Source organism: Xyrauchen texanus, chromosome 48 (genome assembly GCF_025860055.1).
Source record: "Xyrauchen texanus isolate HMW12.3.18 chromosome 48, RBS_HiC_50CHRs, whole genome shotgun sequence".
NCBI classification, from domain to species: domain Eukaryota; kingdom Metazoa; phylum Chordata; class Actinopteri; order Cypriniformes; family Catostomidae; genus Xyrauchen; species Xyrauchen texanus.
In genome coordinates, this window is record NC_068323.1 from 27,052,821 (window position 1) to 27,079,905 (window position 27,085).

At 38.5% G+C, this 27,085-nt stretch overlaps 1 protein-coding gene across 2 annotated transcripts in view; it reads right to left on the bottom strand.

Annotated features, from left to right (window-relative positions):
- Nucleotides 1-273: 273 nt before the first annotated feature.
- The window catches only part of tasora (transcription activation suppressor a), an 88,147-nt gene continuing 61,335 nt past the window's right edge, over nucleotides 274-27,085 (bottom strand). For both annotated transcript variants that reach the window (XM_052121691.1, XM_052121690.1), the window contains 8 exons: nucleotides 25,781-25,907; nucleotides 22,191-23,230; nucleotides 20,403-20,525; nucleotides 19,779-19,938; nucleotides 19,525-19,633; nucleotides 19,215-19,393; nucleotides 18,970-19,119; nucleotides 274-1,984 (listed from right to left, as the gene is read on the bottom strand). In XM_052121691.1, coding sequence (XP_051977651.1) covers nucleotides 738-1,984; nucleotides 18,970-19,119; nucleotides 19,215-19,393; nucleotides 19,525-19,633; nucleotides 19,779-19,938; nucleotides 20,403-20,525; nucleotides 22,191-23,230; nucleotides 25,781-25,907 — 3,135 coding nt within the window. In that variant the 3' untranslated portion in view covers nucleotides 274-737. The remainder of the gene's footprint in view (nucleotides 1,985-18,969; nucleotides 19,120-19,214; nucleotides 19,394-19,524; nucleotides 19,634-19,778; nucleotides 19,939-20,402; nucleotides 20,526-22,190; nucleotides 23,231-25,780; nucleotides 25,908-27,085) is intronic.

Sequence of the window (27,085 nt, forward strand, 5' to 3'; positions counted from 1 at the left end):
AAGCATGCTGGCAGCAACCGGAACTGGAAGTCAGGATGTGCGCATGTGTGTGAGAGAGAGAGACACACTGGAGGACACCCTCCTGGCTTGTGTACATCATATTATTAAAAGTACATTTACATTTACATTTATTCATTTGGCAGACACTTTTATCCAAAGCGACATACAAAAGAGGAAAAACATTTTTTTTATTGACCGGTTAAGTGCTTTTGGAAAAGATGTATTTTTAAAAGTAGTGAATATTCAAGTAATAATACCTAAAGAGATATAATTTACATTTCCATTCATGTCAGTGCCAATTCTATGAATATTGAACATATGAATTCTATTCTATGAATATTATGAGCATGAATACTACCAATATTTCTTTCACAGCATACTTTCACAAAAATCGGAACCACTGAATCCAGACATGACTTCGCAAACAATGGATTTCAAAGTTGTTTAATGGAAGTTTATGGCATTAAAAAAAAAAAAAAAGAATATATATAAACCAGGGCCTTGAGGAGCCTCTTGGCTGTAGTGTTCCCCAAATGGAAAATAACCAACAATATCAGCCTGACCACCATGCCAAAGCTTACAACATGCAAATATTCAAATTACAAAGATTCAGTTTAATCATTGGAGAGAAAATATGGAAATGATTTTTTTTTTTTTCTTCCCTGACACACATAAAAAGAATCAATCTTATACTATAAGTTGTAAACATTTGGAAACTATCTACATAAATTGCTAGTTCACCAGCCACCAAAGCCTCCTCTATTAGGACGATAATGGTTTCCTTGGAATGCAGGGTTTCCATGCCAAGTCTGGATGAATGGAGCTCTATGGATCTGTTGTACATTCATGCCATGCTGAGCACTCCAAAAGCCTGAAGCTGACCCTTGCGCTAAACTGTTCCATGCCATTTGCATGTTATGATTTGGCAAGACTCCTCTAAAGACTGGAGGTCCAACAACTCCAAGGCTGTTGGAAACAGTGTAGTTCAATAAAGGATGTCTGAGTCCAATAGCACCCTTTTGAGATGCAAATGTAGGGTAGCTCTGACCCATTGATCTTTGTATAGTTGGAATAAAGCTACCCCCCTGCAATGCCATCTGGTCCACTGAACGAAATTGATCCATGCTGGATCCAGAACTGCCAGGTCTGTGTCCACTTTTCATGCATTTGTCCTTAACCAGAGGTTGAGAGGAACAAGTCTTGGCCCTTTCACTGGATACTGGACCACTGTCACCTTTGCTGCCATCATCCTTTGCACCTGATTGAGTTTCCATGGAGTGACTGATTACTGTTGAGTGCTCCCAAGGATCTGAATGATCTAATATTTTACTGGTGTTTGCAGCTGCTGTGCACAGCTGCACAACTGAAGATGTTGTTGCTTTGACATTTGAAGCTGGTTCTCCTTGCAGGACCTCATGCATGTCAATGGTGGCTTTAACAGAAGACGTAGTAGATGTTGGTATCTCTTCATTTCCATAAGCAGAGCCACAACTCATTGGATCCCCAGTGAATGTTGTTCTGGCAGGTGATTCCATTTTGTGATTGAGCTCACTTGCTGACTGCATCTCATTTAAGGTATGAGAAACAAGTGGTTCAGAAGCAGTTACAGTACTGGACTGACTGTTGTGCTTGGAGTTCTGAGGATAGGAGTCTGACAAATCATTGTGACTAAAGAAGCTTTGATGAGGATCAACTCTAAAAGAACTTTGTGAAGTTTCACCTGCCACAGAATTTGCTAGCATCCTGGATGCCTTGAACTGTGAAATTGCTTCGCTGAGAGCTTTAAAGTCTAATTCTCTTTCGCTTTCACTGGATGCTGTGGGCACAGGAATTGTAATTGCTTGATTATGAAAAGAGGGTTCAGAGACAGAAGGGTATGGATCAGTTGTGACTGATGGGTGTTGGCCAGTGACGACATGGGCAATCTCAGTTGGGACAGATACTTTGTTAGCGGAGGAGTCCTTGGGCATGTTGTCTTCTCTCACTAAAAGGACGAGAGGTTAAAAGCCATCAACTATTAGGTAATTCAGTCTCAAAACCATTTACGAGTTACAAAATACCAAGAGTTGATTGGTTGAAGACTATGCTGGATTTTATAGAAGTGAAGATTTAGGGAACTTTGTTATTTGATCATTAGAGGTTCTGAATCTTTAAAAATAACATATTTTTACAGGAAACAAATGTTACACCAAGATAATTAATATTTGTTTCTGTAATATTTTGATTCTAGAGTTTTAAATTATATACCATTCTATGAAGATACAGGTATTCAGCATCAATTAAGCAAATATTTCTCCAAAGTGTACAAGATGATGCTTCATCTGTGGATCTTTCACCTTTAAAATCACCTTTTTCCAGGCCATGTGCAAATGTACATGGCCTGGAAATGTACATGGCCATGTGTTACTTAGTCTTGATGAGAAAGAACTACTGTGAATGCCTGTGAAAATCAAAGTTTCTCTTTGAACTCTTTATACAATTTTCTTTGCACTACCCTTCTTGGAGCCAAAATGAGATCTTTGAATCACAACAATTTGTAGGCTAATGAATGCAAGTTCCACCCACGGGGCTACATTCAGCGGTAAAATAATACACAACCCAACATAATTTCCTCAGAATATCTGCTATGGTGTTTGAATGCTCTAGGCAGCAAGGAAAGTAATGTGGCAAGGCTACACAGAATCTCGTTCCTTTATTTAGAGACCGGGGTTAGACACATTTACCCTTTCATCAGTCACCTTGATGCTGTGTCAGTAGCTGACGCTAAGAGAAGAGCAAAACACCATAACATCACACTACTATTTGCCTGCCAAAACAAACATAAACCATCTTAGTCCACAAAGTACTATAGCTTATCAGTGTTTGTTTCTTTCCAGTAAGTGTGATGGGAGAGATTTAAACTTTGAAAAAACCTATGCAAGAGTTGCGCCAGTATCACAGTGGTCTTAGGGGAATTGGACGGACTGGACCAGAACCAAAATGAAACCAACATTTTTGGGGCTTGGCCCCAGCTTTCGGGACTCGGCCCCAGCTTTCGGGACTGGGGCAGTCAGGAGCGCTTTGCCAGTTAGGCGGCTGTAGGCCGCTGGCTTGTGACTTTTGCATATTATATTTCTTCTGTGGCCATTGCTGTGCCACAGAAGCCTGTTGTTGCACAGGTTGCTCTGGTACAGGAGGAGGTACTCTGGTTGGCCATGACCCGAGTGCTAAACCAAGAAGTGCTGAACCAAGAGGGAGTGCTTATGATGTTACAGGGAAGGCTTGTAAGTACAGCTGGGGAGGAAATGTTTATTGGCAGACTGCTTGTTAGTTAATAGAAATCTTCCAACTCTGCATCCATGGCATTGCCAAAAAGTCATTTTTGTGAAGTGGGGGTCCAAAAGGAAGGCCTTCTTCCTACTTAGAATGTTCATCAGGTTAGGCCATAGATGGCATTCAACCGTTACCAGCCTGGCCATGGTCCTGCCAATGGCCTGTATTTCCTTAGAAGTCAATCACACAACACAATTCGTGAAACAACTCTTGATCAGGGTTTTTCATGCATCTCTTTAAGCAAGTCTGCTTGGTAAGCCTGTAGTACATCCATTGGGTGCAGGTTAGCACCGGCCTGACCTGCTGTTGAGCAGTTTTCGCCATTTAATTCTACCTCTGCCAACAAGTCTAAGATAGCTTCCCCATTTACAAATGTCATGGAACCAAGGGATTTTGAGTCAGTGTGAAGATCATTGCATGTGAATTCATCCATCCAGGGGTTCGGGCAACATGGGGGAGACCTGGTGTTAGCTCCTCGTCTAAATCTCCCAGCTTGATTTCCTGCCCTCACTTGCCTTGCTTTAACGGTTCCACAAAGACCGCATTGCTTGGATGTAGAGAAGGCTGGGACTTGGCTTTCTTTTTTTCAAAAAAGGTGAGCCTCAAATGCAGAGTTTTCTTCATCTTAAAGTGAGGACAATCTGAAATTTGCCAGAGCTTCTTTGGTGTGTGGTTTACACAAACAGATCAAACAATCGTTGCATCGAGTGTCTGAGGAATTTAGTGATGACACAACTGAACTAATTTTGAACGAGTAAACCATGAATGCAGCTGGTCTCATGGACTATACCTTGCCCAAGTTTACTGTCGGAAAATATTGTTTTATATACAAAGTATACAATTCTGAAAAGGTCAACAGACCACCATTGCCAATTAACAGGATATACAAGTTCTCAGAGGATGTGCAGACCAGCTAGTAGATGTTCTTACCGACATCTTCAACATCTTACTGAGCAACGCCGTCGTCCCAACATGCTTCAAGGCCACCACCATCATCCCCATGCCAAAGAAGTCTTCAGTGTCCTGCCTCAACGACTACCGTCCCGTCGCACTTACACCCATCATCATGAAGTGCTTCGAGAGGCTCGTCATGAGGCACATTAAGACCCAGCTGCCCTCATCACTAGACCCACTGCAGTTTGCGTATCATCCAAACCGTTCAACGGACGACACCATCGCCACAACCCTCCATCTGGCCCTCATCCACCTAGACAATAAGGACTCATACGTTCGAATGCTGTTCATCGATTTAAGCTCAACATTCAACACAATCATTCCCCAGCAACTGATTGGAAAGCTGAACCTGCTGGGCCTGGACAACTCCCTCTGCAACTGGATCCTGGACTTCCTGACTGGGAGACCTCAGTCAGTCTGGATCGGGAACAGCATCTCCACCACCACCACACTGATCACTGGGGCCCCCCAGGGCTGTGTGCTCAGTCCACTGCTGTTCACTCTGCTGACTCACGACTGTGCAGCAATGCACAGCTCGAACCACATCGTCAAGTTTGCAGATGACATGACCGTGGTGGGTCTCATCAGCAAGAACGACGAGTCAGCATACAGAGAGGAGGTGCAGCGGCTAATGGAGTGGTGTAGAGCCAACAACCTGTCCCTGAATGTCGACAAAACAAATGAGATGGTTGTTGACTTTAGGAGAGCACAAGGTGAACACTCTCCGCTGAACATCGGCGGCTCCTCTGTGGAGATCGTCAAGACCACCAAATTCCTTGGTGTTTACCTGGCGGAGAACCTCAACTGGTCCCTCAACACCAGCTCTATCACCAAGAAAGCCCAGCAGCGTCTCTACTTTCTTCGAAGGCTGAGGAAAGCACATCTCCCACCCCCATCCTCATTACATTCTATAGAGGGACTATTGAGATCATCCTGAGCAACTGCATCTCTGCCTGGTTTGGGACTTGCACCGTTTCGGACTGCAAAGCCCTGCAGAGGATAGTGAGCACAGCTGAGAAGATCATCGGGGTCTCTCTTCCCTCCAACAAAGACATTTACAAAAAACACTGCATCCGCAAAGCAACCAGCATTGTGGACGACCCCACACACCCCTCACACAAACTCTTTACCCTCCTGCCGTCTGGCAAGAGGTACCGAAGCATTCGGGCCCTCACAGCTAGACTGTGTAACAGCTTCTTCCCCCAAGCCATCAGACTCCTCAATACTCAGAGACTGGTTTGAGACACACACACACACACACACACACACACACACACACACACACACACACACACACACACACACACACACACACACACGTGTCCTGAGTTGCACTTTAATTACTGTCACTTTATAACTGGCTGCTACCTCAATAACAGCTATGTGCACAGAACACTATCTCATAGTATGTTGTTTATGTTTTTAGAAACTGTCATCTTTTTGCACTACTGTGTACTGGTCTCTCACTGTGCCTATTGTCCTGTTCATTGTCAGAAATTTCTTGTACTGTCCCGTACTTTTTGCACATGTTTGCAAGTGCACTTATATATATATATATATATATATATATATATATAGGCATTTTATTTAGTTGTGTAGTCTCATCTGGTTCTTTTATGTAGCACCATGGTCCTGGAGGAACGCTGTCTCGTATCGCTGTGTACTGTACTAACTGTATATGGTTGAAACAACAATAAAAACCACTTGACTTGACATGTATATATACACACACACACACACACACACACACATACATACATGCACACATACATATATATATATATATATATATATACACGTGTGCGTGTGTATATGTGTGCGAATGTATACATGTATGTATATGTACACACACGCCGCGCGCGTATATACAGTGGGTACGGAAAGTATTCAGACCAGCTTAAATTTTTCACTCTTTGTTATATTGCAGCCATTTGCTAAAATCATTTAAGTTCATTTTTTTTCCTCATTGTACACACAGCACCCCATATTGACAGAAAAACACAGAATTGTTGACATTTTTGCACATTTATTAAAAAAGAAAAACTGAAATATCACATGGTCCTAAGTATTCAGACCCTTTGCTGTGACACTCATATATTTAACTCAGGTGCTGTCCATTTCTTCTGATTATCCTTGAGATGGTTCTACACCTTCAATTGAGATCAGCTGTGTTCGATTATACTGATTGGACTTGATTAGGAAAGCCACGCACCTGTCTATATAAGACCTTACAGCTCACAGAGCATGTCAGAGCAAATGAGAATCATGAGGTCAAAGGAACTGCCTGAAGAGCTCAGAGACAGAATTGTGGCAAGGCACAGATCTGGTCAAGGTTACAAAAAAATGTCTGCTGCCCTTAAGGTTCATAAGAGCACAGTGGCCTCCATAATCCTTAAATGGAAGACGTTTGGGACGACCAGAACCCTTCCTAGAGCTGGCCGTCCGGCCAAACAGAGCTATCGGGGGAGAAGAGCCTTGGTGAGAGAGGTAAAGAACAACCCAAAGATCACTGTGGCTGAGCTCCAGAGATGCAGTCGAGAGATGGGAGAAAGTTGTAGTAAGTCAACCATCACTGCAGCCATCCACCAGTCGGGGCTTTATGGCAGAGTGGCTCGACGGAAGCCTCTCCTCAGTGCAAGACACATGAAAGCCCGCATGGAATTTGCTAAAAAAACACCTGAAGGACTCCAAGATTGTGATAAATAAGATTCTCTGGTCTGATGAGACCAAGATATAACTTTTTGGCCTTAATTCTAAGCGGTATGTGTGGAGAAAACCAGGCACTGCTCATCACCTGTCCAATACAGTCTCAACAGTGAAGCATGGTGGTGGCAGCATCATGCTGTGGTAGTGTTTTTCAGCTGCAGGGACAGGACGACTGGTTGCAATCGAGGGAAAGATGAATGCGGCCAAGTACAGGATATCCTGGATGAAAACCTTCTCCAGAGTGCTCTGGACCTCAGACTGGGCCGAAGGTTCACCTTCCAACAAGACAATGACCCTAAGCACACCGCTAAAATAACGAAGGAGTGGCTTCACAACAACTCCGTGACTGTTCTTGAATGGCCCAGCAAGAGCCCTGACTTAAACCCAATTTAGCATCTCTGGAGAGACCTGAAAATGGCTGTCCACCAACGTTTACCATCCAACCTGACAGAACTGGAGAGGATCTGCAAGGAGGAATGGCAGAGGATACCCAAATCCAGATGTGAAAAACTTGTTGCATCTTTCCCAAAAAGACTCATGCTGTATTAGATCAAAAGGGTGCTTCTACTAAATACTGAACAAAGGGTCTGAATACTTAGGACCATGTGATATTTCAGTTTTTCTTTTTTAATAAACGTGCAAAAATGTCAACAATTCTGTCAATATGGGGTACTGTGTGTACAATAATGAGGAAAAAAATGAACTTAAATGATTTTAGCAAATGGCTGCAATATAACAGAGTGAAAAATTTAAGGGGGTCTGAATACTTTCCGTACCCACTGTATATACACATACATGTATACATTCAATGCACTTATATATATACACTATCATAGTACGTGTGTGTATATATATATATATATATATATATATATATATATATATATTATATATATATATATATATATATATATATACACACATACACACGTATACACACGCACACATACACACATATACAGGTGAAACTCGAAAAATTAGAATATCGTGCAAAAGTTCATTAATTTCAGTAATTCAACTTAAAAGGTGAAACTAATATATTATATAGACTCATTACAAGCAAAGTAAGATATTTCAAGTCTTTATTTGATATAATTTTTATGATTATGGCTTACAGCTTATGAAAACCCCAAATTCAGAATCTCAGAAAATTAGAATATTACATGAAATCAATAAAAAAAAAAGTTTTTTAAATACAGAAATGTCGGCCCTCTGAAAAGTATAATCATGCATATGTACTCAGTACTTGGTTTGGGCCCCTTTTGCATTAATTACTGCCTCAATCAGCCTGTGGCACTGCTGAGGTGTTATGGAAGACCAAGATGCTTCAATAGCGGCCTTCAGCTCTTCTGCATTGTTTGGTCTCATGTCTCTCATCTTTCTCTTGGCAATGCCCCATAGATTCTCTATGGGGTTCAGGTCAGGCGAGTTTGCTGGCCAATCAAGCACAGTAATACCATGGTCATTGAACCAGGGGTTTGGTACTTTTGGCAGTGTGGGCAGGTGCCAAGTCCTGCTGGAAAATGAAGTCAGCATCTCCATAAAGCTTGTCTGCTGAAGGAAGCATGAAGTGCTCTAAAATGTCCCGGTAGAAGGCTGCATTGACTCTGGACTTAATAAAGCACAGTGGACCAACAACACCGATGACATTGCTCCCCAAACCAACACAGACAGTGGAAACTTCACACTGGACTTCAAGCATCTTTGATTGTGTGCCTCTCCATTCTTCCTCCAGACTCTGGGACCTTGGTTTCCAAATGAGATGCAAAATTTGCTCTCATCAGAAAAGAGGACTTTGGACCACTGAGCAACAGACCAGTTCTTTTTTTTCTTTAGCCCAGGTAAGACGTTTGACATTTGATGCCCATGTCCAGGACCCGTCTGTGTGTGGTGGCTCTTGATGCAGTAACTCCAGCCTCAGTCCACTCCTTGTGAAGCTCCCCCACACATTTGAATGGCCTTTTCCTGACAATCCTCTCCAGGCTACGGTCATCCCTGCTGCTTGTGCACCTTTTTCTTCCACACTTTTCCCTCCCACTTAACTTTCTATTAATGTGCTTTGATACAGCACTTTCAGAACATCCAACTTCTTTTGCAATTACCTTTTGAGGCTTTCCCTCCTTGTGGAGGGTGTCAATGATGGTTTTCTGCACAACTGTCAGGTCAGCAGTCTTCCCCATGATTGTGAATTCAACTGAACCAGACTGAGAGACCATTTAAAGGCTCAGGAACCCTTTGCAGGTGTTTAGCTGATTAGGGTGTGACACTTTGTGCCTACAATACTGAACCTTTTCACAATATTCTAATTTTCTGAGATTCTGAATTTGGGGTTTTCATAAGCTGTAAGCCATAATCATAAAAATTATATCAAATAAAGGCTTGAAATATCTTACTTTGCTTGTAATGAGTCTATATAATATATTAGTTTCACCTTTTAAGTTGAATTACTGAAATGAATGAACTTTTGCACGATATTCTAATTTTTCGAGTTTTACCTGTATACAGTCAGGTCCATAAATATTGGGACATCGACACAATTGTAATCTTTTTGGCTCTATACACCACCACAATGAATATGAAATGAAACGAACAAGATGTGCTTTAACTGCAGACTTTCAGCTTTAATTTGAGGGTATTTATTACTTTTGGTCCCTTAAAATGTGGGAGGCACATATGGGTAGATGACGTGACGCATGTTTTTTCTGTAATTAAGTCTAAATGTTTACTGAACTGCATTTCTCAACTAAAACACCACATGCCAGTGGGGCATAGAACATCATTTTATTTCAATATTATGATTTTGGGACGTAAAATGTATTTGGTGTTGTTCATATTTCAAGGTGAATAGCAAAATGTCCTGCGATGTGACTAACATTGATTACTCATCAAATGTAAATATTAGTAAAATAAAGCGGATATCTTTGGGCAGCTAATAAATGCCTTGGCATTATTTTGTATGTATTTACTTAATTAACTTAAGTTTTCAAAATGCTAAAAAGTACTAAAATAATATTTACAGTACTTTTAGTTTTGAAACACAAGTACTGTCCTGTAGTGTGACATTGGATATTAGATTTTTGTACTGGCTGTTACATGGACCGCCATAGTGGTCCTTTAGTCAAGCCCCCTACCAGGAATTCCCACAGATGTTTGGATGTCCTAAGGAGGTTAAAAGGTGAGTGTTAATCTCTTATTAATTTGATAAATTTCATCATTTCTGTCAGACCATGAACGTGTCCATTTTTGATAGTCCTGTGGTTTGACTGATCTAGTTCGAGAAAAAAGAAAAATATAAAAAAAAAAGAATCATATTCAGGTCTAAAACAATGAACTTATTCAGTTACTGTAATGCCCAAGGTCAGTCTTAATTAGCAATGACTCAAAATGGCGGCAAAGTTGAAAGAGTCCTGTGGTGTGACAGCCCATCCTGTAGTGTGACATAATTAAGTCAGATGTCTAGCTAGATTCTCGTCTGTTATGTTTGCAATATTAAACATAAATATTTATCTGTCTCTATACATATGTTAAACAAATATTGTAAATATTATATATAATATAGCTATATTATACATATATTAAACATAAATATATAGCTGTCTTCATTATACATAATATACCTATATTATACATATATTAAACATTAATATATATCTGTCTTCATTTGTTTGTTGTATGTGTATGTTAACAGTCACTGATCATTGTTTTTAAAGTGATTTTTGTCAGTTTTTAGGCATGAGCAAAGAAAGGACAAGGAGGTACCGGGAAAGGTTAGCACAGGATGAAGTCAGGCATGAGGAGATCCTTAGGGAGAGAAGGAGAAAGTAAAAAAAGTTGAAATAGCAAGAAAATGATTTGGTGTTGCACGTTGATTTCTCTGAAAATTATGGATGCAAACTGAACACAGAAATTCAATCTTTCCACTTTGGTGGAAATAGAAACCAAGTAACCATACATACAGTGGTTGCCTACACCAAAACGGACATTCAGAGCTTTGCAACCATCTCAAAATCTCTGAGGCATGATGAGCGTGCTGTATGGGCTCACTTACAGCCAGTAATTGAAGACCTCCAAATGCAGCATGACACACAGTTTGTCACTCCACCTCATCAGTGATGGTCCTGTGACACAGTATCGCAACAAGGCAAATTGTTTCCTAATGAGTACGCTACCATTTACCTGGGGGTTCCAGTGTCTCACATGGAATTACAGTGAACGGGGCCACGGAAAAGGAGCTCCTGATGGGGTTGGAGCTTGTGTGAAGCGTATGGCAGATCAGGCTGTCCAAAGGGGGGCTGATCTGCAAACTGCAGAGGCCCTCTTTGACTTCTTGTCCAGCAAAGAGGAGATGAAAATCCAAATGAAATGGATAGAGGAAAAGGATATAGAAGAATTTGACAAACTGCTCCCTCCTGTGAAAGGCATACTAGGTACACACCAGATTTTCTCTACAACACCAGGGGAGGTGTATCATAGGGCAGTAAGTTGCTTCTGCAGCTACCCAAAAGTGTGTGGCTGCTTCAAGGTTACAAAAGTCACAATAGCTGGTGACAGTCCACCTCAAGAGATTAACCCTATCCCTACCCAGTCCTTCTTGGATGAAGATGTTGAAAGTGACCAAGACCAAGTGTTTGAAGTGGGAAAGTTCATCATAGTAAAATATGTGGGACAAGTGTTGAATATTCAGGGAGAGGAAATACAGGTGAACTGTATGGTTCAACATGGAAACAAGAATGCCTTCCAGTGGCCTGACAAAGAAGATACCAATTATGTCACTCTGCTAGTAGTAAATGGTAAGATTTCAGAGCCTGAGCCCCATGGGCGAGTTGCGAAGTTAACGAACATGGACTGGCTCATGTTCAACACATAAGTTTGCCATTTCTCCTATGAAATAATTTCTACATACTTTTTTTTATTTTTATATTGGCTCTAACAGCTTGTCATGTTTATGGTCTGATCTTTTGTTAGTGACAACTCAAGAATGTCAAATTTCTCTTGTTCACTGGAATCTTTGTTCAAAGAGCTGAATTGTTGATTTTAACATGCTTTTAATTATTTTAGCATGATTTTAATGACTTTCTCCTGAGAAACAAGATATTTGTTTAGTCTTTTAAGTTAAAAATAGAAATGAATGGACTTTATGACTGGGTCTGATTTGACGCCTTCAAAATGTTAATTATTCAGTATGTCTGTTTTTAGTTCAAATTCATACACTAAGTAATAAGATTGTACTGATGTGTTGCATTTTCATTAATGTTCAAATAGAGATGCAAATGAATTTGTTTGTTACAAAAGTATTCAATAAATTTCACCATAAATGTTCATACAGTGTCTCATTTCGTCCTGTGGTGTGACGGGATGTCCTGTGGTGTGACATCACTTCAAACACAATTAAATGACTTTTACTATGTTAACTAGCTTAAATAATTATATGCATTTGAAAACATTGCATAATATAACTATATAAAAAAATAATAAACATTTTCAAATACTTGTTCTCAGTTTACACAATATTTCCACTGGAGTGAGTGGTAAAAGATGGCACAAGCAAAGAATATAATCGAAAAACAGCTGTAAAAAAAAAATATGCGCAGAATTTTAATGATCATTCTTTAAAAATACTTGTTAAACTTAAAACATACCTGATTTGTATTTGAAATTAATAATACTTCAATATTTGAATTTTATAGTAATTTCATGTCACACCGCAGGACATATTTTGCCTGGAGCTGTGAGAAAAGCTTAATAAATTGCATAGAGAAAAAAAATCTGCTAACCTCTAACAGTTTCAAAAACAACAGTATTTGAACTTTACAAATTCATACAATTCTCAAGCAATTTAGAACTTTGTTTTAAAAAATGCTGTTTCACCCTTATTTGTCATCTACCCATATACAAACTGTTGTAATTCCTACACCGTTCACCTGATTTGGATGTAAATACCCTCAAATTAAAGCTGAAAGTCTGCAGTTAAAGCACATCTTGTTCGTTTCATTTCAAATCCATTGTGGTGGTGTATAGAGCCAAAAAGATTAGAATTGTGTCAATGTCCCAATATTTATGGACCTGACTGTACTAAATTAACTTTTGTAAGACAATTTTAGTGTTGAAAGGTCATATGCGAGGAGGTGTGAACTATAATGAATTTTGATTGTAATTCACACCTGAGGAGACAAAAGACCCCTCCCCTGGGCCTATCGAGGAGCAATGTGACAGAAAGAGAATGAATGTGAGGAGACTTGATGATCAAAATCAAGTTTTAAGTTAAAGTAATCTGACTATACATTTTCTTTACATAAAGACTTAATTTTAGACCTACACTACCATTTAAAAGAAGTCTCTTCTGATCACCAAGACTGCAATATTTGATCCAAAATACAGTAAAAAGTGATATTTTGAAGTATTTTTACAATTTAAAAGAACAGTTTTCTATTTGAATATATTTACTTGATCCAAAATACAGTAAAAACATTGTGAACTCATTTTACAATTTAAAAGAACAGTTTTCTATTTGAATATATTGTAAAATGCAATTTGTGATCAAAGCTGAATTTTAAACATCATTACTGCAGTCTTCAGTGTCACATGATCATTCAGAAATCATTATAAGATGGTGATTTTCTAATATGGGCATATTTAAAGTGTATTTTACTAATTTACACCTGATCCCATATTTGAAAGCACAAGCTTTGCTGATGATAATGAGGCAGCATAAACACTAGATAAAATATAATTCTAAACATTCATGTAATTTTATATCATATTACATATCATATTTATATCATACAGCATACATTTTAAATACCTGCTTTAGCCGAAACAGCATTTAAATGTAAATAAAAATTAGGACATTTTTCAAATGTTAATACTCTGAATCCTGGCTGGGAAGTCTGGAAACAGTCCCACTAGTAAAATATGTACATGTTTATATAAAATAGCATATCAATTAAAGAAAACTAAATGACTTACTCGTCTGAAATTGTATCCTCGGCTGGATCAAGTCTCTTCAAAATACAAACGTTCATCGGAGTCACGCACTTCTTCTGAGGAAAATGTTAACTCTTCCTTACTATCCAGGAGTTTCCTCGCCTGTGTATCATTACAAACACGCACTAAACTGAATGAATTGTTTACATCAAACCTCACTGTCGGGGGCGTTTACCATTTGCCTTGATCGTCTCAGTACATTAGTGTATGAATGGCACACTCTGCTGGTGGGTGCGATCACATTAGCTGTAATGAGCTGAGCCTGTAAAAAAATGTACGTCGCTTTGTTTCATACAGATTACATTGCAGGAGAAAATTTGTTTTAAATTTGAATTGTTTTATTTAAAAGTACAAATCTTAAGCTTTCTTTAGACATATGTTTCATGTTTGTGTGATAAGTATTCGCGGAGTTTGTTCATTTTTGTGACGCGTTTCAGAAATATGCTCGCTGACACAGAAACTGCTGAAAGCTCACCCTTTTTATTTTCTTTATTTTACAAATGCACAAGGTTTTGTTGTTATTGTGAGTGTACACAAATAAAAGTAGACCCTTTATAGTCTCTAATGATGTCTTACACTTATCTGTATACCCAAAATGACTGAGTATATTAAGTTGTTTCCGCTGTAATGCCGAAAATATCCAGCAGGACGCGCCGGCGCGTCCGTCGACCCCAGAGTGTTAACATTGTCTTTGTATTTGTTTTAGAGTTGCCACAATATGCAATAGATTGGCACATCTTAAGGTCAATATTAGGTAAAAAAGAAACTGCTTTCTCTAGAAACTCATCATTCAATTATTGTTTTGAGAAATGAAGGTTATACAATGCTTAAAAATGGCAAAAAACTGAAGAATTCATACAAAGGTGTACACTGCAGTCTTCAAAGGACAACTGGCTCTAACAAGGACAGAAAGAGATGTGGAAGGCCAGATGTACAACTAAACAAGGAGAAGTACATCACAGTATTTAGTTTGAGAAATAGACACTTCACATGTACTAAGCTGACAGCTTCATTGAATTCTACCCGCTCAACACCAGTTTAATGTACAACAGTAAAGAGAAGACTCAGGGGTGCAGGCCTTATGGGAAGAATTGCAAAGAAAAAGACACTTTTGAAACAGAAAAACAAAAAGAAAAGGTTCGAGTGGGCAAAGAAACAGACATTAGACAACAGATAATTGGAAAAGTGTGTTAAGGATCTTAACCCCATTGAGCATTTGTGGGATCAGCTAGACTGTAAGCTGCGTGAGAAGTGCCCAACAAGACAGCCACATCTATGGCAAGTGCTACAGGAAATGTGGGGTGAAATGTCACCCGAGTATCTGGACAAACTGACAGCTAGAATGCCAAGGATCTGCAAAGCTATCATTTTTTCATGAGAACTCTTTGTAGTTTAATTTTTCACGTTATTAATGTCCTGTCTATAAATTCTGATCAGTTGAATGCCACTTTGGTGAATAAAAGGACCCATTTCCCCTGGGCATATTTCTTTTGGTGTTTTTCAGAGTCAGTAGAAAGGTCTCTTTTGTTTCCCAAGTTTTTATAACTGACTTTAATTGCCTTCCGTCTGTAAGCTGTTAATCTCTTAATGACAGGTGCACATTCATTAATTGTTTATGGTTCATTGCATGGAAACATGGTTTAAACCCTTTACAATAAAGATCTGTAAAGTTACTTTGATTTGTACAAAATTATTTTTAAAATCCTGTGTCCTGATAAAGGGACTTTGTTGTTTTTTTTTTTGCTGAGATATAGATCACACACACACACACGCCTAATATTGTGTAGGTCCCCCTTGTGCCACCAAAACAGTGACAACCCGTATCTCTGAATAGCATTCTGCAATGCGGGTTGAGCTGATTTGGCACAAGGGGGACCTACACAATATTAGGCAGGTGGGTTTAATGTTGTGGCTAATAGGTGTACCATCCATGGTTACTGGACTACTGGGTGCACTTATTACTTTTTTTTTCTTTTATTAATGTTATAAAATATTGACTAAAATGGGATGTAAAAAAAGTATACCTGTAGAATCTGCGGTCTACAATCTATAATGCTCAAATCCTATTTCTTTAATAATTCCTCACGCAAGTTCGTGAACACAGATGCCAGTGCTTTTCCACCGAATTGCCAAAGTGGTCCAGTTAAACATGCATGAGGTCATGTCATGAGGAATATAATTTCCATCAATCTTTTGTAATTTAAGTGTTCATTTATACTATAAAAAACAAAGTTTCTTAACTCAAAACTTCTTCTATAGTCTAAAAAGAGCATTTATTGACACCAAGCTGCAAAATCAGCTTGTTTTCTACTTCCGCAACTTTTCTACATCACACGGGGGCATACATTAATGCATGATCTCCTCTACAGCGAGATCAATGCCTTCTTTACATCAACAACCACTGGTGCTCAGCCTGCAAACAGGGAGAACAGGACATATAGGCCTACAATATTCCTGCACACTAAATGGGGCATACGCAGGACACCTTGTGCTCATCTGGCCTACCATTCTGCTCCATTCTACTGCTGCAGCTAACTGCTAGATAAAAGCATCCTGTCCTATATGTAAACAGACAAGATGTGAGATGTCATAGCTGTGAAGACCAGCTGTGGCCTCGGTTGAAACATACTAATATTAGGAATGAGTGGCTGAAGTTTAACAGTTCCTGAATGTCTCAGTGATCAAAGGAACTGTTATTGAAAGACGGGGCAGTTAAAAACACTATTGGACCCAACAGTACTTATGTGTGTATTATGTGTAAACCCTAAATTATAGTTTTTGTCTTTTTGCAACTAGTTCTTCCGATTGAGTTTCAAATATATATATATATATATATATATACACACACACACACACACACACACACACACACACACACTCACCTAAAGGATTCTTAGGAACACCTGTTCAATTTCTCATTATTGCAATTATCTAATCAACCAATCACATGGCAGTTGCTTCAATGCATTTAGGAGTGTGGTCCTGGTCAAGACAATCTCCTGAACTCCAAACTGAATGTCAGAATGGGAAAGAAAGGCGATTTAAGCAATTTTGAGCGCGGCATGGTTGTTGGTGCCAGACGGGCCGGTCTGAGTATTTCACAATCTGCTCAGTTACTGGGATTTTCACGCACAACCATTTCTAGGGTTTACAAAGAATGGTGTGAAAAGGGAAAAACATCCAGTATGCGGCAGTCCTGTGGGCAAAAATGCCTTGTTGATGCTAGAGGTCAGAGGAGAATGGGCCGACTGATTCAAGCTGATAGAAGAGCAACTTTGCCTGAAATAACCACTCGTTACAACCGAGGTATGCAGCAAAGCATTTGTGAAGCCACAACACGCACAACCTTGAGGCGGATGGGCTACAACAGCAGAAGACCCCAACGGGTACCACTCATCTCCACTACAAATAGGAAAAGGAGGCTACAATTTGCAAGAGCTCACCAAAATTGGACAGTTGAAGACTGGAAAAATGTTGCCTGGTCTAATGAGTCTTGATTTCTGTTGAGACATTCAGATGGTAGAGTCAGAATTTGGCGTAAACAGAATGAGAACGTGGATCCATCATGCCTTGTTACCACTGTGCAGGCTGGTGGTGGTGGTGTAATGGTGTGGGGGATGTTTTCTTGGCACACTTTAGGCCCCTTAGTGCCAATTGGGCATTGTTTAAATGCCACGGCCTACCTGAGCATTGTTTCTGACCATGTCCATCCCTTTATGGCCACCATGTACCCATCCTCTGATGGCTACTTACAGCAGGATAATGCACCATGTCACAAAGCTCGAATCATTTCAAATTGGTTTCTTGAACATGACAATGAGTTCACTGTACTAAAATGGCCCCCACAGTCACCAGATCTCCACCCAATAGAGCATCTTTGGGATGTGGTGGAACGGGAGCTTCGTGCCCTGGATGTGCATCCCACAAATCAATATCAACTGCAATATGCTATCCTATCAATATGGGCCAACATTTCTAAAGAATGCTTTCAGCACCTTGTTGAATCAATGCCACGTAGAATTAAGGCAGTTCTGAAGGCGAAAGGGGGTCAAACACAGTATTAGTATGGTGTTCCTAATAATCCTTTAGGTGAGTGTATATATATATATATATGGCTGTTTTCAAGGGGCTGCACGATGTTAGCTAATCATAACTTGGCATTTAAATTTGAGGAACAGAGAATAAATTGTGTTTCAGTCAGAGGGCCAGAGACAGTGTGGAACATGATAATAAATCACTAAATTATGACTGTTTTGGAGAAAGAAAAAAAAGAAGAAAAAACAATAACAAAAAAAACTTTACAAAGTGGACCTCAGGGAAAATAATCAAATAATATAAAGTGTCATGACCACTTTTACATGCATTCTTGAATTACCGTGGCAGGAGCAAGCTTCAGTACTCAAGGGGTTGACAGAGTTCCTTTCAAACACCAGTGCCATTAAACTGAATGCTTTGTTTAAGGAAGTTGCTATAAATGCATTGACTTATAACTTGCTTTGCAATATTCTCTTCAAATATTTTCTCTATCTTGACAGCAGTTCAATTCACAGAAATCTCACTATAATGGCCCTCGTTGCAATGTTGACAATGCAACGCGTACTTGCGTTGTGTTATGAATTGCAGTATGACACAATTTGGAATGCAACAATACACAAAATCTTTTTAGTGTAAAATTGAGAATTTAGTGCTCATAAAATTGGATATAATTTGTAACTATTTTATCTACAAGTTTTTTTACGATCACAATAAATAGCATTATATTAGCCTATCGGCCACTCCATTAAAAATCCATGTTGGTCGACCACTACAATTCACACACCAATGGCAGGTGTGTCAAGGCTTTATTTTGGAACCTGGTTACACACATCACAGACTTCCCCTCCACAAGTTATTTTTCTTCTGAAGGATGCAATCCCATTATTTGTTACAGTTAATGTTCATCAGTTCATAGACATTAAACATCTTTTATTTCGAGTCAGTGAGTTTTACATGTTTTACCACAGACTCACTTACATGAGGTTGGTGCAGGAGTGGGGTGAATCTCCAATGAGACTATGTCTGTATTTTGCCCAGTTAAACTGCTTATTATAAATTGTATGTCATCAATATTAGCGATCACAATGCCACTGCTTGAGTAGTGAGGAAACATCTCAAATTGGCAACCTGTTTATAGAGAAAAAGACATCACATTAACCATAAACACATTCAGACTGAAGTAACAACACAACCAAACAAGCATTATTTACTGTCTGCAGTACCTGTTAGGAATATGAGGTGTCGTTGTTTTGTGAATCTAGCTTGCAGATCCACTAGACAGTCCAGGTCAGGTGCTCTATGTGACGGAGCATCACAGTCATGGTACGAAAGGATTTCAACTATGTGTCTCTTCTCGTATACAGCAAGGATCTCGTACAGAATCAAAGCATCAGATTTGAGCCTGCAAATAGACCAAACAACATTTTCTTCACAATTTGCTCAAATGAACCCGTCTCACTCAATGGAGAATATTTATTTGCCATTCATTTGTAATCAAATAGGGTGCTTCAGCTGACATGTCAAGTGATCTACCTGCTCTGCTCTCTGAGTTTTTTGTGAGATTTAAAATGTATCCTCCATCTCCAGGGGTTGAGAGGAGAGTTGATCTGCTCGAGATACTTGAGGATATCCTGAAGTTTTTCTACAAACAGACACAAACAGCTTTGCTAAAATGAGTGCTATATATAAAGCATTTAACAGAGTTGGCATGTCAAGTTTGGAAAAACATGGGTGGGTAAATGAAGAATTAATTAAATTTTTTGTGTGAAAACTTTGAATTGAGTTACCTGGTGTGATGACGTCGGGGTTCAAGACATATTCATCAGACACAATGAAACCTCCAGAGTGAAAAAGTTCATTGTAGGTGTGGTTTTTAATGTCATCCAGGTTGTCTACACCAGCAAAGCTCACAGATGTATGCTTCTTTAAGGAGACTAAAGCAGGTATCTGTTGATTTTAAATTGCATTTTGTATTATTCAGTTAAAAAAAAAACACATATAATTCTCAATCACTTGGTAAATGAAATTTCAGTGCTGAACAGAGGTTGCACTACAAATCACAATTTTCAGAGTTGTAACATTTCCATCATGTTTGGTTGTATTTCCAATACAAATATATTCTCCACATTCCATTTGTTGTGTTGATTTTGCAAAACTGACAGTTCATGGGCAAAAATAGTTTTACCGTTTAGTATAGATCTTGAAATCTTGAATCTTTTAGAATATGACCAGGAAAAACATAAGCAACAAGTTGAAGATTTTTAAAACATGGAAATACAGTAGACATAACACACTTAAAATGGGCTAAAATTGTCCGAAATTGCTTCGAGTTTTTTTCCTCATTTTTATTCTCTTAAAACATCAGACAGCATTTTAAATTATGTAAAATCCTGAACGGAGCTGTGTGGTACCTTATGAACCTTTGCGGCAATGTCCATGTTCTGAATGATGACCAGTAGTTTATCCTGACTGTTGTTTTTTTCAAGAAAACTGTGAGGGTTACTCTCCAAATTACCCAGCTTCTTTAAATATTCCTGTGAGAAATGTCAAAACAGGACAAGGTTATATTGTCTCCACATCATTGAACAATGTCAAATAAATCTTTATATGTTGCTCTCCAGTGGGTTTCTAGAGCATTCATCTGAAAGTTTGAGACTGTGATTGCCTCACTGGTTCCATTTCACAGCTGTATGAACAAACATTTGAATGAATTTGGAGTAAATTGTTTTGTAATTGTAAAAATTCCAATGCGTTTGTGACCTATTTGTTATAGATCACTAGATTCATGTCTTCATCAGCATTACATCAGCCAAAGTTCCAACCTGCTTATAAACAGGGTTGTTGGCCATTAAAATACTTCTATAGGTTGACAATTGGTATGTATAATAAAAAGCATTCATGCAACAACATGCAGTGAAAGGATCTTGGCGTTAAACTTCTTTGCCGCTACACATATCAATGGCAAGTAAAATTACTAGAAAGAACAATTACTAGGAAGTGGCTATTTATTTGGTTGCATATGCGAGTGATTTATTTGCATTTAAGAAAGAAAAAAAAAAAAAAACAGTTGTGGTTAGTAGCTTTTCATGTTAGTCAGTTGGCCCCCTTCAGTCTTGGGTGGTGTCTGTGCACTGTGCACACATGAATATAAAATATGTGTGGAAAATAAATGTATATCTCAGGCATGGTAAATGCATAGAAATAGTCCATAATTTCAAGCACTTTTCAACACAATAAGCTGATATTCCAGATATTCCAGTACTTCAATTTCTAAAAGCTAAATTCAAGCACTTCAAAGACTTTGTGCTAACTCAGAGTATAGTAACAATATATTTTTGTCATTGCAAAATATTCAGATATTTTAAAATATGCAAATAATTTAATACTAGGGAGACCTATTCAATGGTGTCCTTCACAGCAGGGACTCCCACATCATGGGAGTTTCACACGCTTTGTTTGCAGTGATTCTGACTGGTGGATAGGTTCGTATCAGGATCATGGGAATTGCAGTTCTTCAAGAATTTAGCAAAAAATTGATATGACATGGACTGATGGCTTTAACAAAAGCATACACTACTGATTAACAACCTTGAACACGGGTAAGTCTGTCTATACTTATGGGGCTACAAAGATTAAAAAACACAATGTGTATCAGCAGACCATCGAAGGAAGTTTGTCTGCCAATACACATTGACTTTTGAACATTTGTAGCCCTATACACATGCCAATACGTGTTGACTTTGTAACGTTTGTATTAAAATTGCGTTGTATGCCATCATTTTCTCACACACGATACCCCAGGTGTGAATGACTTTCTTCAGCAGAACACATTTGAAGAAAAATTTAAAAATATCTTAGCTCAGTAGGTCCTTAAAATGCAAGTGGATTGTGTTCAGACATTTGAAGCTCCAAAAGGAACAGTATGCATGTGTGACGTAATCACTTTTTTTTTTTTCCAATGTGTTCTAGTAAAAATGAAAGTCATACAAACCTGGGATGGTATGAGGATGAGTAAATGAGTGAACTATTCCTTTAAGCCACTTAAGAGCTCTATTTGGCTTCCTAGTTTGTAAGTTAAGGTTAAAAATGAATTTGCCAATGGAAATAATTTTAATGGGATTTTTACTTCCGGAACCCAACTGCTTTGAGATGGATGTTAATAGCAGGTGTAATAAGAGCCATGGGCGTGAGAGCTATACCTTTATTTCCCAGCAAACATCACTCTCCTCCTCATTCAGTGAGTGGATGTAGAAGTGAACGGTGTTCCTTTGGACTCCTTGTATGATCTGCACCAGGTTACTAATCAACTCTGGCTGGAGCTGATCAATGATACTGCTGATGGTGGAGTGAGAGTGCTCCATTGTGACATCTTCACCAGTCACCTCAGGGTTTGACATTTGATCTTCCATAGCAGACTTATTGTTCATCTCATGTAACATTTTGACATGTGCTTCCACTGTCTCTTGAGTCACTGTGTTGTGCTCCAATGCACACATCTTCTGGACTGTTTGGTGGATATCTGGTTGCGGTAGGTTTGACAGATGTTGTGCTTGTGTAGTGGGGTCAGCAAGTGCACTAGTAAGGGAACATGGTCTATGAGAGTAAGAACTATGGCTGGGTTTACTGGGTGAAGAGGAGGAAACGCAAAAATTTGAGTTGGAGGGAGATACAAAAACATTTGAAGGAACTTCTGGAGCGGAAGAGGAAGATGTCACATGTTCTTGAGGTATTTGTTCACTTTTAACATTCTGGGAGTTTATGAACATCATCAGACTCTCGTGGAAAGAGCTGATATAGTTATTGACAGGAAATGGGGTGTTGAAGGTTGATACATAATTGGAGAGCATTGGAAATGGTGTTTGGGGAGGTTCTCGAGGGCCCTGAGTGCTTGAGCAAGAGACATAATGTATGCGTTTGCCCATCAAGAGTTCTTGGACCTCACTGGAGAAGCCAGAGATCAGTTCATCGACAATGTGGTCAACACCACTCGAAGTTGCAGCTGCATTTGCAGAATAGTCAGTGGATGTTGTTGCAGCAGATGGGCCGGGCTCATCATCTTCAGTCTCCGCTGCAGTCTGCAGGTCTGGATCGTCTGCAATGTTACTGCTGTCAGGCTGGTAAGGGGGTGAGAGTTCTTTCATATCAGCTGTGGTGAGTGTGGACACTGTTGGGCTCTGAATGAAGCGTGGATCTTCAGGGTAATCCATCTGTCTTTGCGAATATCTATTGGTTCTCAGGCCTAAATGATCAAAGAATTTAAGATGCATATTAAGTTAATAAACAAATTCAACTACAAATGACAGCAGCTAATGTGGACTGAAAATCAAGCATGCTGCCAACAGAGGTTGCTGAATAGTGAGTGATACTTTATTTTTCTTCAGTAAGGACCTTGTCTTGGTCATATTATTTGATTGATTTAACGATTTAAATGTTCAGTGTTTAATACAAAAATAAAAATGACTAAAATGTCAAATCTCCCCTGATGCATGCATGCATGCACGCACGCATGCACGCACGCATGCACGCGCACGGACACACACACACACACTTGGACATTAGCTTGGTTTTCTATCGAAATGTAAAAAATTTATTTAGCACTTTTCTAAAAATCTGACAAAACAAGTGAGAATCATTGCGTGTTTCCATCCACTACATCATGCGCATTATCTTGAGGGAGCCAGCCTTGTAATGATGTAGCTGCTGAAAGACCTCCTTGCATCAAGGAGAACCTGTATTCGCAGGATTGGAGCAGTTGTACATAGTTTTATTAAATGCTGCCAGTAGACGCCACAGAATAAGTGTAATATCTTATCTTATATAATGAGGGCTGAAATGGCTGCTATGCCGATAAGCTGCCAGCTTCTGTATACCTGGGAGAGCCCGCACTCATAACTGTTCTAGTGAATTGTGAAGACCTACTTGATCGACCGGCTGTGGGTTAAACACTTTTGAATGTCAAGGGATATATTCAAAGTATTGATTTGTTGTGAGGAGTGGAAACGACAGCACAAATGGTCAGAAAACATAATTGTTTTGCAAATTGAAGGGCTGGATTTACCCTTTTCTCTTTTGATGAGTCGAATAAATTCAGTAGCAATTGTTACAATCAAAAGGTAAAAATCATCATCTTCTTAATCACATGCATTTAGGTTATGTATATAATCATAACTGTTACAGGTCATCTGTGTCCTTGATATCTAAGGGTGACTATGGGTCTGGCCCATGTCATGAATGCAGCAACAGTGCTTACTCATTTAGCCCGGATCCCAGAGAACATGTATACATGAGTAGTAATTACTTAATCGATCATATTATGCTTATATTAATCAAGAGTTACATTGTTTTTGAGTTCTAGGTCACTTATGAACCACATGCATTTACTGACACATACAGTACATCTTAGAGATGACATCAATTTACTGTGGAGTATTTGAAGATGGAAACAACAGTAATTATAGGCATATGCAAAGTTAGTTGAAGGCTAGATCCTAAACTCATTTTCTGATTCCCTCTTCTACCTCTGTAAATGTGGAGAAATTTGTCTTCAGTAAACTCATTCAACTGATTGAAACTCAACTTTAACTCCTGTTCATCATTTCTCATACTGGTCTCTTAATCAGTCTAGCTTTGGTTTGAAGGAAAATTCTACACATGCGATACTTCATATGCCATTGCCTGAACCTTGATTTAGGATAGACCTCACCGAAATTACCAGCCAGGTAATGAAATAACCTTTTGTCCAGGTTGAACTGCGATGCACCTCACTGATCTCTGCCTGCATCACTTCGGTCTAATGATGGACTACACTCTTGAAATGAAATACATAGACCATCAATGAATTGCCAACAAAAGCCGTCATCAGCCAAATAACAATGACAGTTGCATCAATGTGAACGTCTTCAGTTAACCCAGGATGGACTGCAAAGACATCATTAATCTTACAGTTTATACAAAATCTTTGTTTAATCACTGACCCTTAACACTTAGTTTAATCATTTTAAACCATGACTTTAACTACACAAGTAATATTTACATTACATTCATAATGTTAGCCAGAGGAGAACTGGCCCTTAGGTTATTTTTGTCCATTAATCTTCATCTTATGGAGTTTTGTGTTCCTTGCCACAGTCAGTTTCAGCTTGCTCACTGGGGTTAATAATACAATTATTATTTAATTATTTTTAAACACGATTAAGAATTGTATTTTATCTAATTACACAATGATGATTCATCGACATTATAGACATTACAGTTTTTATCGTCTGTTAATGCTGATCTTCTGTAAAGCTGCTTTGAAATGATGTGTGTTGTGAAAGGCGCTATACAAATAAAATTGACTTGACTCTAGAAAATCAACTTCTTCCTACTGCATAAAATTTTAGGCCAATTTTTCTTGTACATGTCAATTTCCATTGAGTTTTTCTTAAGCAAAATGTTTTAATTTACACAAAAATAGTTGGATGGAAACCCAAATAAAATAGAGAAATGTGAAAAATGTTTTAGGGAGACTTTACCTTCACAGTACACATACATGGGTCAAAAGCTTAAGAATCACCCATTAAGTCTGCTAAATGAGTAATTAAAAAAAAAAAAAAAAAAAAGTAACATTTCTTTTTCCTAAAATGCTTTTATGCTTAATGTGAACAGTCCCTGCAGTTTCTGTAACAACATTGTTATGCTGTGACACTTCACCTTTCAATAATTTAGTCTTTGACATTCGAGGTAGTGAAATTTTTTGACCACATATTTGAAACACTACATTTCTCTTAGTTTACTTTTATATATTTACCTGTGATGGGTATTAGCACCCATGGAATTGACTTTTCTCCGAGCAGGTTAACCCCACGCTGCTGTCCACCAGAATCGGAGCATGGACTAAATGCTTCTAAACTACTTAAGCTGCCAGCTGTCTCCTCCTGAAACACCACAACCACATCAATGCAAACATCAACATTTTATCACAGCATCTTAAACCACATGACTTGAGAAATAGCAGTAAAAACCTTGGAAATAAAAAAGCAAGAGGTGCAGAATTATAATACAGGGTTTTTCCTGGATAAAAAAAAAAAATGGTCTTCAGTGGTGGCTGACGTACAGTCATTCAGACATAAAAATTAGGTTATTACGTAATAGGGATAGTCGATATCTAAGAAATAGGTTAACGATATGTTTATAAAAATATATTGCAATATCTGATTACATCAACAACCCCCTGGCCAAGGGATCGGTGATTATTCTTGCTTTATTGATTTTGCTTTGAAATTTTTATTTTTATTTGATTAAACACAAAAACTAAAACAAGGATAAATATAAAAGTTCAAATTGCACTTCAAATGAAACGAAAAAGCAATTTAAAAATCGTATAAATCTACCCTTACGTTTGCCATCACGCAAGTATCAGACACGTGCAATAACAGCTTTTCTTTCATCTATTCTTTAACATAAAATATAGTGTTTCTTCAAGCGCATGCGTCTTTGTGTCTAACAGCATTTCTTGTCATACGTCATTCTGAGGCATCTTAGTTAGCCCGCCATAGTGGCAAGTAGATGAGCAAAATTGCCCACCATGCTTATATAGGCTACCCTCATTTGGCAGGTGCTATTTTCATACCCTGTGCTTCCATTTAATATATTTGGTGACTTCCCAGCTCTATGGTTTTGTAATTTCCCAATATTGTCAACAGGGTTGGGAGGGTTACTTTTGAAATGTATTCCACTACAGATTACAGAATACATGCTGTAAAATGTCATTTGTAATGTATTCCGTTAGATTACTCAAGGTCAGTAATGTATTCTAAATACTTTGGATTACATATTCAGTACTGGTAGATTTTTTTCACTTGTTTTGACAATAAAAACTCTGCCAGTACAGGAAGACAAAATACACGTGTTAAAAATACATTCTTTGAAAAACCTAAATACCTTAAGCAATGTTGTTTTTCAAATTGATCTTGTTTTAAGGATTTTTAGATATTTTTACAGGAAAACAATAAAAATTATCATCAAGAATAGGATTTTTGCCCTAATATCAAACGATATTACTAGAAAAAAGTGATTTATGATCTAACGAGGATTTTCTTGAAAAATAAATATG